The 15,174-nt window shown below is 43.3% G+C and overlaps 1 protein-coding gene across 1 annotated transcript in view; it reads left to right on the forward strand.

Annotated features, from left to right (window-relative positions):
* LOC124146056 (RRP12-like protein) overlaps positions 1-15,174 on the forward strand; it is a 45,017-nt gene that overhangs the window by 15,228 nt on the left and 14,615 nt on the right. Inside the window, exons 13-26 of the mRNA XM_048393390.1 lie at positions 578-613; positions 770-912; positions 1,766-1,887; positions 3,358-3,473; positions 4,408-4,519; positions 5,645-5,796; positions 6,285-6,352; positions 6,909-7,002; positions 7,724-7,882; positions 11,210-11,290; positions 11,945-12,056; positions 12,551-12,658; positions 13,825-13,982; positions 14,477-14,568. Coding sequence (XP_048249347.1) covers positions 578-613; positions 770-912; positions 1,766-1,887; positions 3,358-3,473; positions 4,408-4,519; positions 5,645-5,796; positions 6,285-6,352; positions 6,909-7,002; positions 7,724-7,882; positions 11,210-11,290; positions 11,945-12,056; positions 12,551-12,658; positions 13,825-13,982; positions 14,477-14,568 — 1,553 coding nt within the window. The remainder of the gene's footprint in view (positions 1-577; positions 614-769; positions 913-1,765; positions 1,888-3,357; positions 3,474-4,407; positions 4,520-5,644; positions 5,797-6,284; positions 6,353-6,908; positions 7,003-7,723; positions 7,883-11,209; positions 11,291-11,944; positions 12,057-12,550; positions 12,659-13,824; positions 13,983-14,476; positions 14,569-15,174) is intronic.

Genomic DNA, 15,174 nt, shown 5'->3' on the forward strand with positions numbered 1-15,174 from the left:
AATGTAGTTTTTGACTATCGCTATATGTGACCAACCATGAGATAAAGGGACCTTATGGATGAAAACTCACATTTTGACTTCTTACTGCATTTTAAAGTTACAGTATCTTAGGACCACAAAAGCACCATTAATCAGTTTCAATTCATATTCACTATAGAGTAACATGGCATCCACGTTTGGACTCATTTTTCAGGCCTTTTACTGTTTATGTAATAATGGCAGTTTTTCGATATATTCTCTGATTACCTGAAAGTGGACATGTGTGCTGAAATGCTTTGAAATATTGTTTTAATTACATTACGAGAGAAAAATATGATATTCTTTTACCATCTGCACTAATAGCAATTTTTACGGAAGTAAGTTGACGTCAAACGTCTTTCTTTATGACGTCACAGTACAAATGTATCCCAGTACCCATAGTCTGCCTTTTCTCCTGGCGGGTCACATAAGTGGAATAGCAATTTTTCCCCGAGACTTGTACCCAAGAATGGAGTGCATACATTATGCCCGGGCGCGCATTATATACAGGAAAATGAAATGAAGCCATAGCATGAATTGTATCTCATTGTACTTTCAGGCATTTGGGAAACAGTGTCACTCTCTCTTGAAGAAAGTAAGTGCTCTTTCATCATGTTCGAAATTGTAGTTGAGATATTGTTTTTCTCGTGTCCAAAAAACCATGTATTGACCCCCTGAAAAGTGTGTAATTGTATTTACGCACTTTTACTGAAGATGCTCTGCGTTCATTGGTTGTGACATTTCTTTGTAGTGTCTCCTGTCTATGGCTGATCTGAGGGAAACACCTCATTTTGCCTACAGAGTTGACCTTGACATTGCTCTGGGGTCAGCAGTCAAGGCCATGGGACCTCGTCTCTTTTTAGACGCTGTACCTCTTCAGATTTCTGGTGATGGGTAAGATGTCTCAACAGTTATAGTTTCATTTCAGACTCTGTTTTGATTGTGATATGTTGATAAAATCTTAGCTGAATGAAAGCGGTTTTGACCAGAGATATAATCTGGGGTTTGGTACAAAGTGAGGTTGCAATGGGGATCAATATAGTTGTTGTGGTGAAGGCTTTTATATGTGGACATTGTCAGCCATTCTTGCATGGGAAGGTTGATAGGTGGCCCAGTTGTCAAAGCAAATTCGCTGTACAGAGTTGCGTCCCTTAGGCGTGCCAGAAGTCTATGGTCATGGGTTCGAATCCCAGATTATGTTTCTTGGTTTGTCGGCACCATACTTTTGGTAATGGGTTTCAGGAAAGCGGTAAAAAGATCAGTATCACTTCATCCTCTGCTCCAACATCAAGCTGACATGACGTGCTAAAATTGAAAGACATGTGGCATTAAGCCAAACTCTATCGCTGGACTTTAATAACATCTGCAGATCAACAACATGATATCAGGAGATGGTCATTATGAAAGATGCAGTCATTTAGTATGAAGACACCAACCCGTTACTTTTAGTGGACCTGTTGAGATAGTACTAAAAGTTTATGGTTGGAAGTTTAATATGTGCTTCTAAACCTGCCAGTACTGGTAACCTAGCTACAGTGTTCATACTCATCTCATCAATATTTATCATGAAAGAAAGTTTCAGTTGTTTTAGCTAGTAAGCCCGGTAAGGCTGGTGTTTGACTGCCGTATTTTGCAAATACTTATGTTTTTAACTTTCAGTGTTCTTTTTCTGACTGATATGTTTGATTTGTCAACCCAGAACTATTCTTTGCTCAGTATTGCCTTGATTAGTGTTGGCTTGTTCCAGAGATGACCCGGACTTCCCTCGAAGTTGGCTGATTCCTGTGTTCCGGGATAACGTTAGCAACACAGAGCTGGGTTTTTTCACGTCCTACTTCCTGCCTCTAGCAGCACGGTTCAGACAGAGAGGTGAGAGTGGTGTTGGGTGGAGGTGTGTGTGGGGGGAAGGTGGTGGGGACAACTTCCTGCCTCCAGCAGCACGGTTCAGACAGAGAGGTGAGGGTGGTGTTGGGTCGACGTGTGTGTGGGAGGGGGGTGGGGGGAAGGTGGTGGGGACAACTTCCTGCCTCTAGCAGCACGGTTCAGACAGAGAGGTGAGGGTGATGTTGGGTGGACATGTGTGTGGGAGGGGGCTGGGGGGACAACTTCCTGCCTCTAGCAGCACGGTTCAGACAGAGAGGTGAGGGTGATGTTGGGTGGACGTGTGTGTGGGAGGGGGGTGGGGGGACAACTTCCTGCCTCTAGCAGCACGGTTCAGACAGAGGGGTGATGTTGGGTGGACGTGTGTGTGGGAGGGGGCTGGGGGGACAACTTCCTGCCTCTAGCAGCACGGTTCAGACAGAGGGGTGATGTTGGGTGGACGTGTGTGTGGGAGGGGGCTGGGGGGACAACTTCCTGCCTCTAGCAGCACGGTTCAGACAGAGAGGTGAGGGTGGTGTTGGGTGGACGTGTGTGTTGGAGGGGAGTGGGGACAACTTCCTGCCTCTAGCAGCACGGTTCAGACAGAGAGGTGAGGGTGGTGTTGGGTGGACGTGTGTTAGAGGGGGGTGGGGACAACTTCCTGCCTCTAGCACCATGGTTCAGACAGAGAGGTGAGGGTGGTGTTGGGTGGACGTGTGTTGGAGGGGGGTGGGGACAACTTCCTGCCTCTAGCAGCATGGTTCACAGAGAGAGGTGAGGGTGGTGTTTGGTCGACGTGTGTGTGGGAGGGGGCTGGGGGGACAACTTCCTGCCTCTAGCAGCACGGTTCACAGAGAGAGGTGAGGGTGGTGTTTGGTCGACGTGTGTGTTGGAGGGGGATGGGGACAACTTCCTGCCTCTAGCAGCACGGTTCACAGAGAGAGGTGAGGGTGGTGTTTGGTCGACGTGTGTGTTGGAGGGGGTTGGGGGTGATGGGGACAACGTCAGCAACACAGAGCTGGGCTTCTTCACGTCCTACTTCGTGCCTCTAGCTGCATGGTTCACAGAGAGAGGTGAGGGTGGTGTTTGGAGAGGGAGAGGGGACGAACACAAACATGTGGTTCTTCACTTCATAATTCTTGCCTCTAGGACAATGTTGTGGTATGTGTCTCTGTATGTGTCTGTGTGTGTGAGGCAGTCAGTGAGAGAGAGAGAGAGCGAGATGTGGAGAGCCAGGATGGGGAGGAACCATACAATACACATCAAATCCCAACCCCAGTCTCATTTTGCAATAATGGTTCGTGTCTACACTAAACAAGCATCATAAAAATTCACCAGCCTTTACTCACTTCCCCACATGGGTACAATGTGTGAAGTCCATTCTAAGTGTCCCTGCGTTGATAGTGCTGGAATATTAATACAGGCTACATCAAACCTCCTCACTCTCCAACGACTGCTACTTGTCTTGTCCTTCTGCAGCCCAGCAGTGTGCTGCGGAGCAGAATGTCGTTGCCGCTAAAAGCTACGAGGCCTTACAGCAACAGATCTGGTCCTTGTTGCCTGGATTCTGTAAACATCCCACAGACATTGCACAGGTAAGTCAGACTTCGTGACTTAACTTGATCCTAGTGACTGAACTTCATATTTCCCCTGGGGATTCTGGGTTGCTATAGGAACCCAGGAAACTATGCTGGTCATAAGAGATACCAAATGGAGAAGGTGGTCAGGCTTGGTGACTTGGTTGATTATGTGTCATTGTTGCCCACAATATCAATCACTTGATTGTCTTGTCCGGATTCTATAATTTACAACCGCCTCTGTGGTCTAGTGGTAGAGCGTCCGCCCGGAGAGCGGAAGGTCCGGGGTTCGATCCCTGGCCGCGTCATACCAAAAGACGTTTAAAGATGGTACTTGTTGTTACCCTGTCTGGCACTCGGCATTAAGGGGCTAAAACAAGGACTGGTTGGCTTGGAGTCAGTATACTGTGTCTGAGTGGGGTATTCATGTTAAACTGCGGCATGGTATCTCAGTGGGCTAGCACTATAAATCGGCATCAGTCCGGACTAGTACAAGCAGCCACACACACACGTGCATGCACGTCGCTATTTAAGTGCAATAATCTTGGACGCGACGTTAAACCCAATTTCACCTCACCTCACTTCTATAATTTACAGACAGCTGACATGTGGCTGGAATGTTACTGAGTGCAGCGTTAAACAACAAACGAAACAAATCATATATATTTCCTTGTTTAGTGTAGACTTAATGCAAAAGATTAAACAAAAAATGAGAAACAACACCTGTTGGTTTGGAAAAATATTTTTAGAGCATTCTTTTGTTGTCATGTAGCTTTTATTACAAGTCATTTTGAACAATTAATCTCAATTCAACTATAATGTTTATTTTTTTAATGTACTGCCTCCAGAAATCAGTACTATGAAGACATTGTTGATGAATGCTATGTCTTAGATTAGGTACAAGTATCTGTGTTGTTTTTTTACTTCACATTTTTGCACTTTTGGGTTACAGTCCTTCAAAGGCATTGCGAAAGTACTTGGCAGCGCCATAACGGAGAGGCCTGACCTTCGTATGAAGGTCCTGGCCTCGCTGAGGTCACTCATCACACAGAACGTGGACAACGGTAAACAAACTTTTACACTGTTAGTCAAGATTTCTGTTTTCTAGCCTCTATTGGATTCAAGTTTTGACACAGTACTCCTTGTCTTTTATAAAAGTGATTTAAATAGGGATTAGGTGGTACAAAATACTAATGTGTGTGGACAGTAGAAGGTTGTCATGTGACCATCTGTGATCGAGTTTATGTCTGTTAGCCTTGATGGATTGTAGCTTTACTGGTTTGTCTGGTCCAGGCACAATTACCACAGATCAGTCAATAGTTGTCATTTGTAATACTGCTGACTACATGGAAAGTAAAAAATAACCAGTTCATGTTAACATGGTTATAATCAATGGGGTGATGCTTGGTTGAGGTGAGGGTGGGTCGGTTAGCCTGGTGGTTAAAGCGTTCGCTCGTCACGCCGAAGACCCGGGTTTGATTCCCGACATGGGTACAATGTGTGAAGCCCATTTCTGGTGTCCCCCGCCGTGATATTGCTGGAATATTGCTAAAAGCGGGGTAAAACCATACTCACTCACTCACTCACTCACTTGGTCGAGGTGACTTGTACTTCGCTCATAACAGGAGCAAAAGGGGAAAGAATCTTTTCTCTTTAATTTTACATTATTGAATGCAATGCTTACATACAATGTTACGATATCTCTGAAATTAAAAGGATATGAACTTTAAAATAATACTTATAACAGTCAATATGTCAATGTCAGTCAAGTGACTTCCAACACTCGTAGCTAATTGTGTGAAACAGACCTCTGATCAAAATGCTAAAATATATATAAAAGTGACAAATCCTTTTCCATAATCCTAAGAAATCCATTGAAGTTTCCAACTGTATCATGAGAATGTTTTTATGAATTACTATCAAATAGTGATACCAGCTCTTTGGGAAACCCTGCCCCACCGCTGGCACCCATCCCAAACACATGCAAAGGCAAGTCAATTGTTCCCTTGAAGAAACACAGGGATATATGGTACAAGTCAAAATACGGAATTGCATCGGAATTGCATTTTTGTCACTGATATGTCAAATTTAGAAATGTCTTCCATAAAACGTTTTATAAAAGTAATACATCTTTGATATTTATTTCCATATTAAGCACTGTTGATGTGTGTATCCATTTATTTTTCCAGACAGCAACAAGGCCGAGTTGGCCCGGTTTGGGAAGAACTTCCTCCCCATCCTCTTCAACCTGTTCACACAGGATCAGGAGAAGGGGGACAAGGCCCAGAGGCTGGCGGTGCTGGAGACTGTCCGAGCCTATATACAGATCTGTGATCAACAGGTGAGTCCCTGCGCCAGGCTGAGGATGTGTGACAGTAGACTAACAGTTGCGTTTACCAAACTTGGCACAAAGATGGGTCTAGTGGTGAACTGGTGCCTTTTGATAGTTTGGGTTGCTTTAAAAATTTATATTTCACATAACAGTATCTGACTTGTGAAGATCCGGGGTAGAATAGGTCTTCATCAACCCTTTCTTGCCATAAAAGGTGACTATGCTTGTCGTAAGAGGTGACTAACTGGATCGGTTGGCCAGGTTCGCTGACTTGGTTGATGCATGTCATCAATTCCTGTTGCGTGGATCAATGCTGATGATGTCAATCACTGGATTGTCTGGTCGAGACTCAATTGTTTACAGACCAGGAACACTTGTTGGGAAAGTATGTGGGAAATGTTGGAGTGTGTGTGTGGAACAGGAATGTTTTGGGAGGAGAGCATTTTTAAGTATATCATCATTGATTTCAATACATGTCCCCTTTGTTTTTATTTCAGCTAGTGGTATCATTTTTTGACAAGAGTTGTTCCAAGATGGATGAAGAGGACTCCACAGCCGTAAAAAAGTGAGCAGTAACTTTGCAGACATTGTTTAATATCTAGTTCAATATTACCCTGTGTTTGAGATGGGTAAGGTTCCATGATTTGGTACCCACTTTCAGTGCTGATGTACCTACTGGGGATGCCGGGTTAGAATTACCTCCAGCAACCTGTGCTGGTCGTAAGAGGTGACCACATGCATCGGGTGGTCAGGCTCGGTGACCTGGTCAATTGTCATCGTACCCTGGCAGAGTGGATCATTGCTCGCAATATCGATCACATGATTGTCTGGTCCAGACTCAATTATCTACAGGCTGATGTTATATAGTTGGAATATTTCTGGGTGATGCATTAAACAAAAAAAACAAAAAAAACAAAACAGTAGTATTGTGGACATTGTGCCATGAGCAATTTGTGTAACTAGGATTACAAGATAATGTTTTATTCAAATAGAGATATCAGATATGACAAGCGTTGTTCTACATGACTTGCTGCCATCTTGCTAAGACTGCGCAAACGCAAGAGCCAACCCCATTTGAGGCTCAAATCAACATGTTTAAGAACATTTATTGTTTGTTGCAGACTTGCTTTGACTGACTTGATGATAGCTCTACTGTCATCTGTGGGTGAAGATCAGCTCAAGACAGCTTTCGATTTGTGTGTTCCTAATCTGACGGTGAGTTTATTCACCTTTCGAAATTCACTCATAAGACCTCCTACACTAGTAGCATTTGAGGGCTATGATTCCAAACCAGTTCTCAATATTTAAATTTTGCTACAAATTGGAAATGGACAAAACTGACAAAAATAACATGTTTGTCTCATTCGACAGGACTAGCTATACACTCTGAGGACTCTTGACATAACAACAAGATTAAGATTTTTAGGTCACCTGAGCTTCTGTCATGGCCTGCCTGTCTGGCGACATTGGCATCAGCATCTGTAAACATCTTCTCAGCAACTACTGAACAATGAAGCTTCGACATCCCTTGCATTTTCCCACCAATTATGACACCCAAATTTGGTCAGTAGGTATGAGGAGTCATGGTTCGCCCAGTCGTCCAAAGCGCTTCAATTCAATGTGCAGAGTTGTGTCCCTTGGGCACGCCAGAAACCTGTGATTGTGTCTTTGAATCATGGATCGCCCTTATTATGTTTCTAGGTTTGTCAGGACCAGGCGAATTTAAGAAATGAGTTATTTTTTGCTGCTCAGTATTTATGCAGGAAATATCTGAATATCAATACAGACAGCAAATTTGTGAGGTGGCCCTGTTTTCTATTCTTGAAGAAACATGTAGATTTTAGTTAATGCTTGTGGTTCAACTCAAATGAACTTAACTCAACTTTACCTTCAAAATGCTGTCGGTTTATCTCTTTATATATGATGCCACTTACAGAGCTTGGACAAGACCCTACAGAAAAAGTCATATCGAATCCTGCAGGAAATCTGCTCGGGCAAGTCTCCTGCGAGTCAGGACTTTACAAGAAAACATCTGAAGAAAGTCCAGAAATTGCTTGTGACCTCATTGGCCAAATCCAGTCCAGCATCCAAGGCTGTGAGTAGCCACAGTCACAAAGAAACATATCTAATCAGTTGTATATATATATATTACTCAAAAGAAGTTAAGGACCACCTGATTCTTCAATATTACAATAGTTAATCTCTCATGCCGTGACAGATTAACATTACCATATGAAAGATCCTTAACTTCTTTTGAGTAGAATACATAGTGTTACAGGGTAGACTTAAGCTTGTCATGCACATGGCTTGGTTGATTCCCAAATAGCTGAGTAGCCAGACTATTATTTGTCTCTCACCATACATAATGCCAATCATTGTTTATCTGTCACCAAACATAATATCAACCAATGTTCATCTGTCACCATACATAATGCTGACCATTATTTGTCGCCCCCCATACATATTGCCGACCATTGTTTACATAATGCTGACCATTATTTGTCGCCCCCCATACATATTGCCGACCATTGTTTACATAATGCTGACCATTGTTTGTCTGTCCCCCATACATATTGCCGACCATTGTTTACATAATGCTGACCATTGTTTGTCTGTCCCCCATACATATTGCCGACCATTGTTTACATAATGCTGACCATTGTTTGTCTGTCCCCCATACATATTGCCGACCATTGTTTACATAATGCTGACCATTGTTTGTCTGTCCCCCATACATATTGCCGACCATTTTTACATAATGCCGACCATTGTTTGTCTGTCCCCCATACATATTGCCGACCATTTTTACATAATGCCGACCATTGTTTGTCTGTCCCCCATACATATTGCCGACCATTGTTTACATAATGCTGACCATTGTTTGTCTGTCCCCCATACATATTGCCGACCATTGTTTACATAATGCTGACCATTATTTGTCGCCCCCCATACATATTGCCGACCATTGTTTACATAATGCTGACCATTGTTTGTCTGTCCCCCATACATATTGCCGACCATTGTTTACATAATGCTGACCATTATTTGTCGCCCCCCATACATATTGCCGACCATTGTTTACATAATGCTGACCATTGTTTGTCTGTCCCCCATACATATTGCCGACCATTGTTTACATAATGCTGACCATTGTTTGTCTGTCCCCCATACATATTGCCGACCATTTTTACATAATGCCGACCATTGTTTGTCTGTCCCCCATACATATTGCCGACCATTTTTACATAATGCCGACCATTGTTTGTCTGTCCCCCATACATATTGCCGACCATTGTTTACATAATGCTGACCATTGTTTGTCTGTCCCCAATACATATTGCCGACCATTGTTTACATAATGCCGACCATTGTTTGTCTGTCCCCCATACATATTGCCGACCATTTTTACATAATGCCGACCATTGTTTGTCTGTCCCCCATACATATTGCCGACCATTGTTTACATAATGCCGACCATTGTTTGTCTGTCCCCCATACATATTGCCGACCATTGTTTACATAATGCTGACCATTGTTTGTCTGTCCCCCATACATATTGCCGACCATTGTTTACATAATGCTGACCATTGTTTGTCTGTCCCCCATACATATTGCCAGCCATTGTTTACATAATGCCGACCATTGTTTGTCTGTCCCCCATACATATTGCCGACCATTTTTACATAATGCCGACCATTGTTTGTCTGTCCCCCATACATATTGCCAGCCATTGTTTACATAATGCTGACCATTGTTTGTCTGTCCCCCATACATATTGCCGACCATTGTTTACATAATGCTGACCATTGTTTGTCTGTCCCCCATACATATTGCCGACCATTGTTTACATAATGCTGACCATTGTTTGTCTGTCCCCCATACATATTGCCGACCATTGTTTACATAATGCCGACCATTGTTTGTCTGTCCCCCATACATATTGCCGACCATTTTTACATAATGCCGACCATTGTTTGTCTGTCCCCCATACATATTGCCGACCATTTTTACATAATGCCGACCATTGTTTGTCTGTCCCCCATACATAATGCCGACCATTGTTTGTCTGTCCCCCATACATAATGCCGACCATTGTTTGTCTGTCCCCCATACATATTGCCGACCATTGTTTGTCTGTCCCCCATACATAATGCCGACCATTGTTTGTCTGTCCCCAATACATAATGCCGACCATTGTTTGTCTGTCCCCCATACATATTGCCGACCATTTTTACATAATGCCGACCATTGTTTGTCTGTCCCCCATACATAATGCCGACCATTGTTTGTCTGTCCCCCATACATAATGCCGACCATTGTTTGTCTGTCCCCCATACATATTGCCGACCATTGTTTGTCTGTCCCCCATACATAATGCCGACCATTGTTTGTCTGTCCCCCATACATAATGCCGACCATTGTTTGTCTGTCCCCCATACATAATGCCGACCATTGTTTGTCTGTCCCCCATACATAATGCCGACCATTGTTTGTCTGTCCCCCATACATATTGCCGACCATTGTTTGTCTGTCCCCCATACATATTGCCGACCATTGTTTGTCTGTCCCCCATACATAATGCCGACCATTGTTTGTCTGTCCCCCATACATAATGCCGACCATTGTTTGTCTGTCCCCCATACATAATGCCGACCATTGTTTGTCTGTCCCCCATACATATTGCCGACCATTGTTTGTCTGTCCCCCATACATATTGCCGACCATTGTTTGTCTGTCCCCCATACATATTGCCGACCATTGTTTGTCTGTCCCCCATACATATTGCCGACCATTGTTTGTCTGTCCCCCATACATATTGCCGACCATTGTTTGTCTGTCCCCCATACATATTGCCGACCATTGTTCGTCTGTCCCCCATACATAATGCCGACCATTGTTTGTCTGTCCCCCATACATAATGCCGACCATTGTTTGTCTGTCCCCCATACATAATGCCGACCATTGTTTGTCTGTCCCCCATACATATTGCCTACCATTGTTTGTCTGTCCCCCATACATATTGCCGACCATTGTTTGTCTGTCCCCCATACATATTGCCGACCATTGTTTGTCTGTCCCCCATACATATTGCCGACCATTGTTTGTCTGTCCCCCATACATAATGCCGACCATTGTTTGTCTGTCCCCCATACATAATGCCGACCATTGTTTGTCTGTCCCCCATACATAATGCCGACCATTGTTTGTCTGTCCCCCATACATAATGCCGACCATTGTTTGTCTGTCCCCCATACATAATGCCGACCATTGTTTGTCTGTCCCCCATACATAATGCCGACCATTGTTTGTCTGTCCCCCATACATATTGCCGACCATTGTTTGTCTGTCCCCCATACATAATGCCGACCATTGTTTGTCTGTCCCCCATACATAATGCCGACCATTGTTTGTCTGTCCCCAGCCAAGGCTGCGATGCCTCATCAGTCTCCTGCAACAACTGGAGAAGCCGCACATGGAATTCTTCTTGGCTGTTGTACCTGAGGTCAGATGCCTTTTGGAACTTGTTTTTATGATGTTATTTTTGCAACCTGCTGTAGTTATTGGCAGGAGTTTGAGTTTAAATGCTGCAGAATTCCAGCTATATGACAGCGGTCGTTAAATAATCAAGTCTGGATCAGACAATCCAGTGATTTACCTCATGAGCATCGTTCTATGCAATTGGGATACGATAACATGCATCAGTCATCGAGCCTGACCATCATATTCCGTTGGTTCCCTCTTACGACAAGCATGAATCTTTACGGGGTTGTCATCAGGGACTACGAAGGAGGATTGGTAGCAACAGCATGTGAGCAATGTGTGTTATCGTAACCAGACCATAATTTCAGAATTACTGACATTGCTAGTAGTTAACATCCTAAAAATAGTGTGTGAATTCCTGCTAATAGTCACAATCGCCAAGCCAATAATATTATGGGGTGAGTAGGCAGACCAACATTCAATGCCAGCTAGCTCTAAGCAGTGTTGTGACAAACAGGGGAAATTACGTTAATGATACAAAGGGAAATAACTCCAATCATACAAAGGGAGATAACTCCTATTCCCACTACATAAACTGAATTTAACACTTTAAATTACATATATACCTCATGATTTGAGGTCATGTGTAGATTGTTTGTGTACATCTGTGTTGTAGGCCATGTTGTGTACCAAGGAGATTGCTGAGAGGGCTCGAGTGGCAGCCTACGACCTCCTAATGGTTATGGCAGACACCATGGTTAGATGGTACCCCGACAAGCCAGAGTCAGGTGTGTGGGCTTTTTCTGTCCTAGTGGTCTGCCACATTCTCTCCCGTGGTTCACGAACACTTTCAGGAACACTTTCAGGGATGTCATTGTACATGGTTCAAAACTCTTCAAACAATACAGCAACTGATTCAAGTCATGATTGCAAAAGATAAATATTCTGAAACAGTTTCCAGTTCTGCTCCAATGTTACCAATAATTCTTCATGCTCTGGTTTTTCATGGAATTGTCAAATAACTATGGAATTGTTCCAATGAATTATCATTGAGGCGGTGAATGGTGTGATGCATCATATGTTTCCTGAAAACATGTTCCTTTGCTGCAGTGCTTGAATCCTTCTCAAATTAAGTTGAGTTTATATGAGGGCTAAAAGTTCGTTGAATAAATAAATATTCCAAAGCTCGATGTGAAGGAATGACGAAGAAGTAAGTTGGTGCAAGATGTTTTGAAGTGAATTCTATGCAATATTTAACCCTCTGTTTCTTTGATGTTTGCAGAGTCAGTGGGCAACCTGTTCAAGATGGTGCTGGCCGGGCTTGCTGGGTCCCCGCAGATGATCAGTGGAACTCTCCTGGCTCTCACCAGGCTGTTGTATGGCCATAAAGGTAGCAGTCACACAGAGTTCCTTTAAGAATTGACTTCAATATGTTTGTGTTTTTGGAGGTATAAATGTAAAAAACATGTGCTCACAGTGTAAATCTGTGTAGCCAAGGTGTTGAGTGTTCTTACTTTGGGTGTGTTTCAATCAAGGTGTCGAGTGTTGTAACTGTTGTGTTTCAGACAAGGTGTCGAGTGTTGTAACTGATGTGTGTTTCAGACAAGGTGTAGAGTGTTGTAACTGTTGTGTTTCAGACAAGGTGTCGAGTGTTGTAACTGTTGTGTGTTTCAGACAAGGTGTCGAGTGTTGTAACTGATGTGTGTTTCAGACAAGGTGTTGAGTGTTGTAACTGTTGTGTTTCAGACAAGGTGTCGAGTGTTGTAACTGTTGTGTGTTTCAGACAAGGTGTCAAGTGTTGTAACTGTTGTGTGTTTCAGACAAGGTGTCGAGTGTTGTAACTGTTGTGTGTTTCAGACAAGGTGTCGAGTGTTGTAACTGTTGTGTGTTTCAGACAAGGTGTCGAGTGTTGTAACTGTTGTGTGTTTCAGACAAGGTGTCAAGTGTTGTAACTGTTGTGTGTTTCAGACAAGGTGTCGAGTGTTGTAACTGTTGTGTGTTTCAGACAAGGTGTCGAGTGTTGTAACTGTTGTGTGTTTTAGACTAGGTGTTGAGGGTGTAACTGTTGTGTGTTTAAAACAAGGTGTCGAGTGTTGTAACTGTTGTGTGTTTCAGACAAGGTGTCGAGTGTTGTAACTGTTGTGTGTTTCAGACAAGGTGTCGAGTGTTGTAACTGTTGTGTGTTTCAGACAAGGTGTCGAGTGTTGTAACTGTTGTGTGTTTCAGACAAGGTGTCGAGTGTTGTAACTGTTGTGTGTTTTAGTCAAGGTGTCGAGTGTTGTAACTGTTGTGTGTTTCAAACAAGGTGTCGAGTGTTGTAACTGTTATGTTTCAAACAAGGTGTCGAGTCTTGTACTGTTGTGTGTTTCAAACAAGGTGTCGAATGTTGTAACTGTTGTATGTTTCAAACAAGGTGTCGAGTGTTGTAACTGTTGTGTGTTTTAGACTAGGTGTTGAGTGTTGTAACTGTTGTGTGTTTCAAACAAGGTGTCGAGTGTTGTAACTGTTGTGTGTTTCAGACAAGGTGTCAAGTGTTGTAACTGTTATGTGTTTCAGACAAGGTGTCGAGTGACTTGCTGGACATGCTGGTGGAGAGTGTGTGTCTGCTGCTTTCATCCAAGACGAGGGAGGTGGTCAAGAGTGGACTGGGTTTCATCAAGGTCATGCTGTCGGCCTACACAGAGACCAGACTGGCAGGACAACTCAAGACACTGGTCAGTACTAGCCTTACACAGTGACTGCTGTTTATCTTCAGAAGAATACATCCTTTTTAGGGTCCCAAAATAATGATTGTGCAGCTAGTGATTCTGATAAATGGAGGATAACGTTGCTAGTTAGTGAATTGTTTCTGGGATTTGAACAAAAGACCACCAGATCTTGGCATCTAAGAGTAACTTTTAACAATTTTTGTGTGATTTAATACCTCCATGAAGTTGATCTGTCAAAGCAGTTTTTCCAGAGGTGTGTTCTTCACTCGGTGGTCTGAAGCCTGTTAAATCAATGGATCGGGTGGTCAGACTCAGTGACTTTGATGATAGCATGTCATCATACCCTGCTGAGTGGATAGTTGCTGACAATATTTATCACAAGATTGTCTGGTCCAGACTAGATTAAGCACTGGCTGCCGTCATATAGCTGCAATATTGCTGAGTGCAGTGTTAAACAACAAACAATCAAACTGTTCATATGCAGTTTTTAATCTGTGCAGGTGTCAAGTCTGGTGGGGATGAAGGAGGACTGTCGTCATCACTGCCACACCCGCGTCAAACAGATCTACAGCAAGCTCATCAGGAAGTTCGGGTAGGATTCATCAGCCATTGCATGTGGAGACCCAAGCCACAGTGTGTCCCAAGCCGTTACATTGCAGGAATACTGCTGAAGTCCTTCCCAGGGCTGGGGAGTTAACTGACTATAAAAGTCCAATTTCCACCCTTGCCGAATTTGGCTGGAATTATAAAGTTATACTTTGGCTGGCCTTACAAGTCTATGCATAGTCCAATCAATATCACATAACCGTAAACTCCAGTGTAGATTTTGGTCGATTGCAGGATTTGCAAAACATGTGTACCATCAACTCAGCATCTACAGATATTTTCCAGATCTTTTCCTGTTTTTAATTAAGGTGTTCACACGATTTGATGCACTTTCGCAAAGTAGGACCTGTTTTATTACAATATAGATCTTGATTATTGATCAGAAAACTCCACTGGGAACCCCCTTTTTTTATTTTAAGCACATGCAAGTGGTATCATAGGTTGAATCTGATTAGTCATTTGGAGGGACATAGCAGTGACGTAACTTGTAATTATCACTGGTAGCTCTACGATCGGACCAAGAAATTCCGGCAGGGTGGAAACTGGAATTTTACAGTCAGCTGACTCCCTTGCCGCAAGAAGATGAAGGCCA

Source organism: Haliotis rufescens, unplaced genomic scaffold (assembly GCF_023055435.1).
Source record: "Haliotis rufescens isolate VD_foot unplaced genomic scaffold, xgHalRufe1.0.p SCAF_12, whole genome shotgun sequence".
Lineage (NCBI taxonomy): Eukaryota > Metazoa > Mollusca > Gastropoda > Lepetellida > Haliotidae > Haliotis > Haliotis rufescens.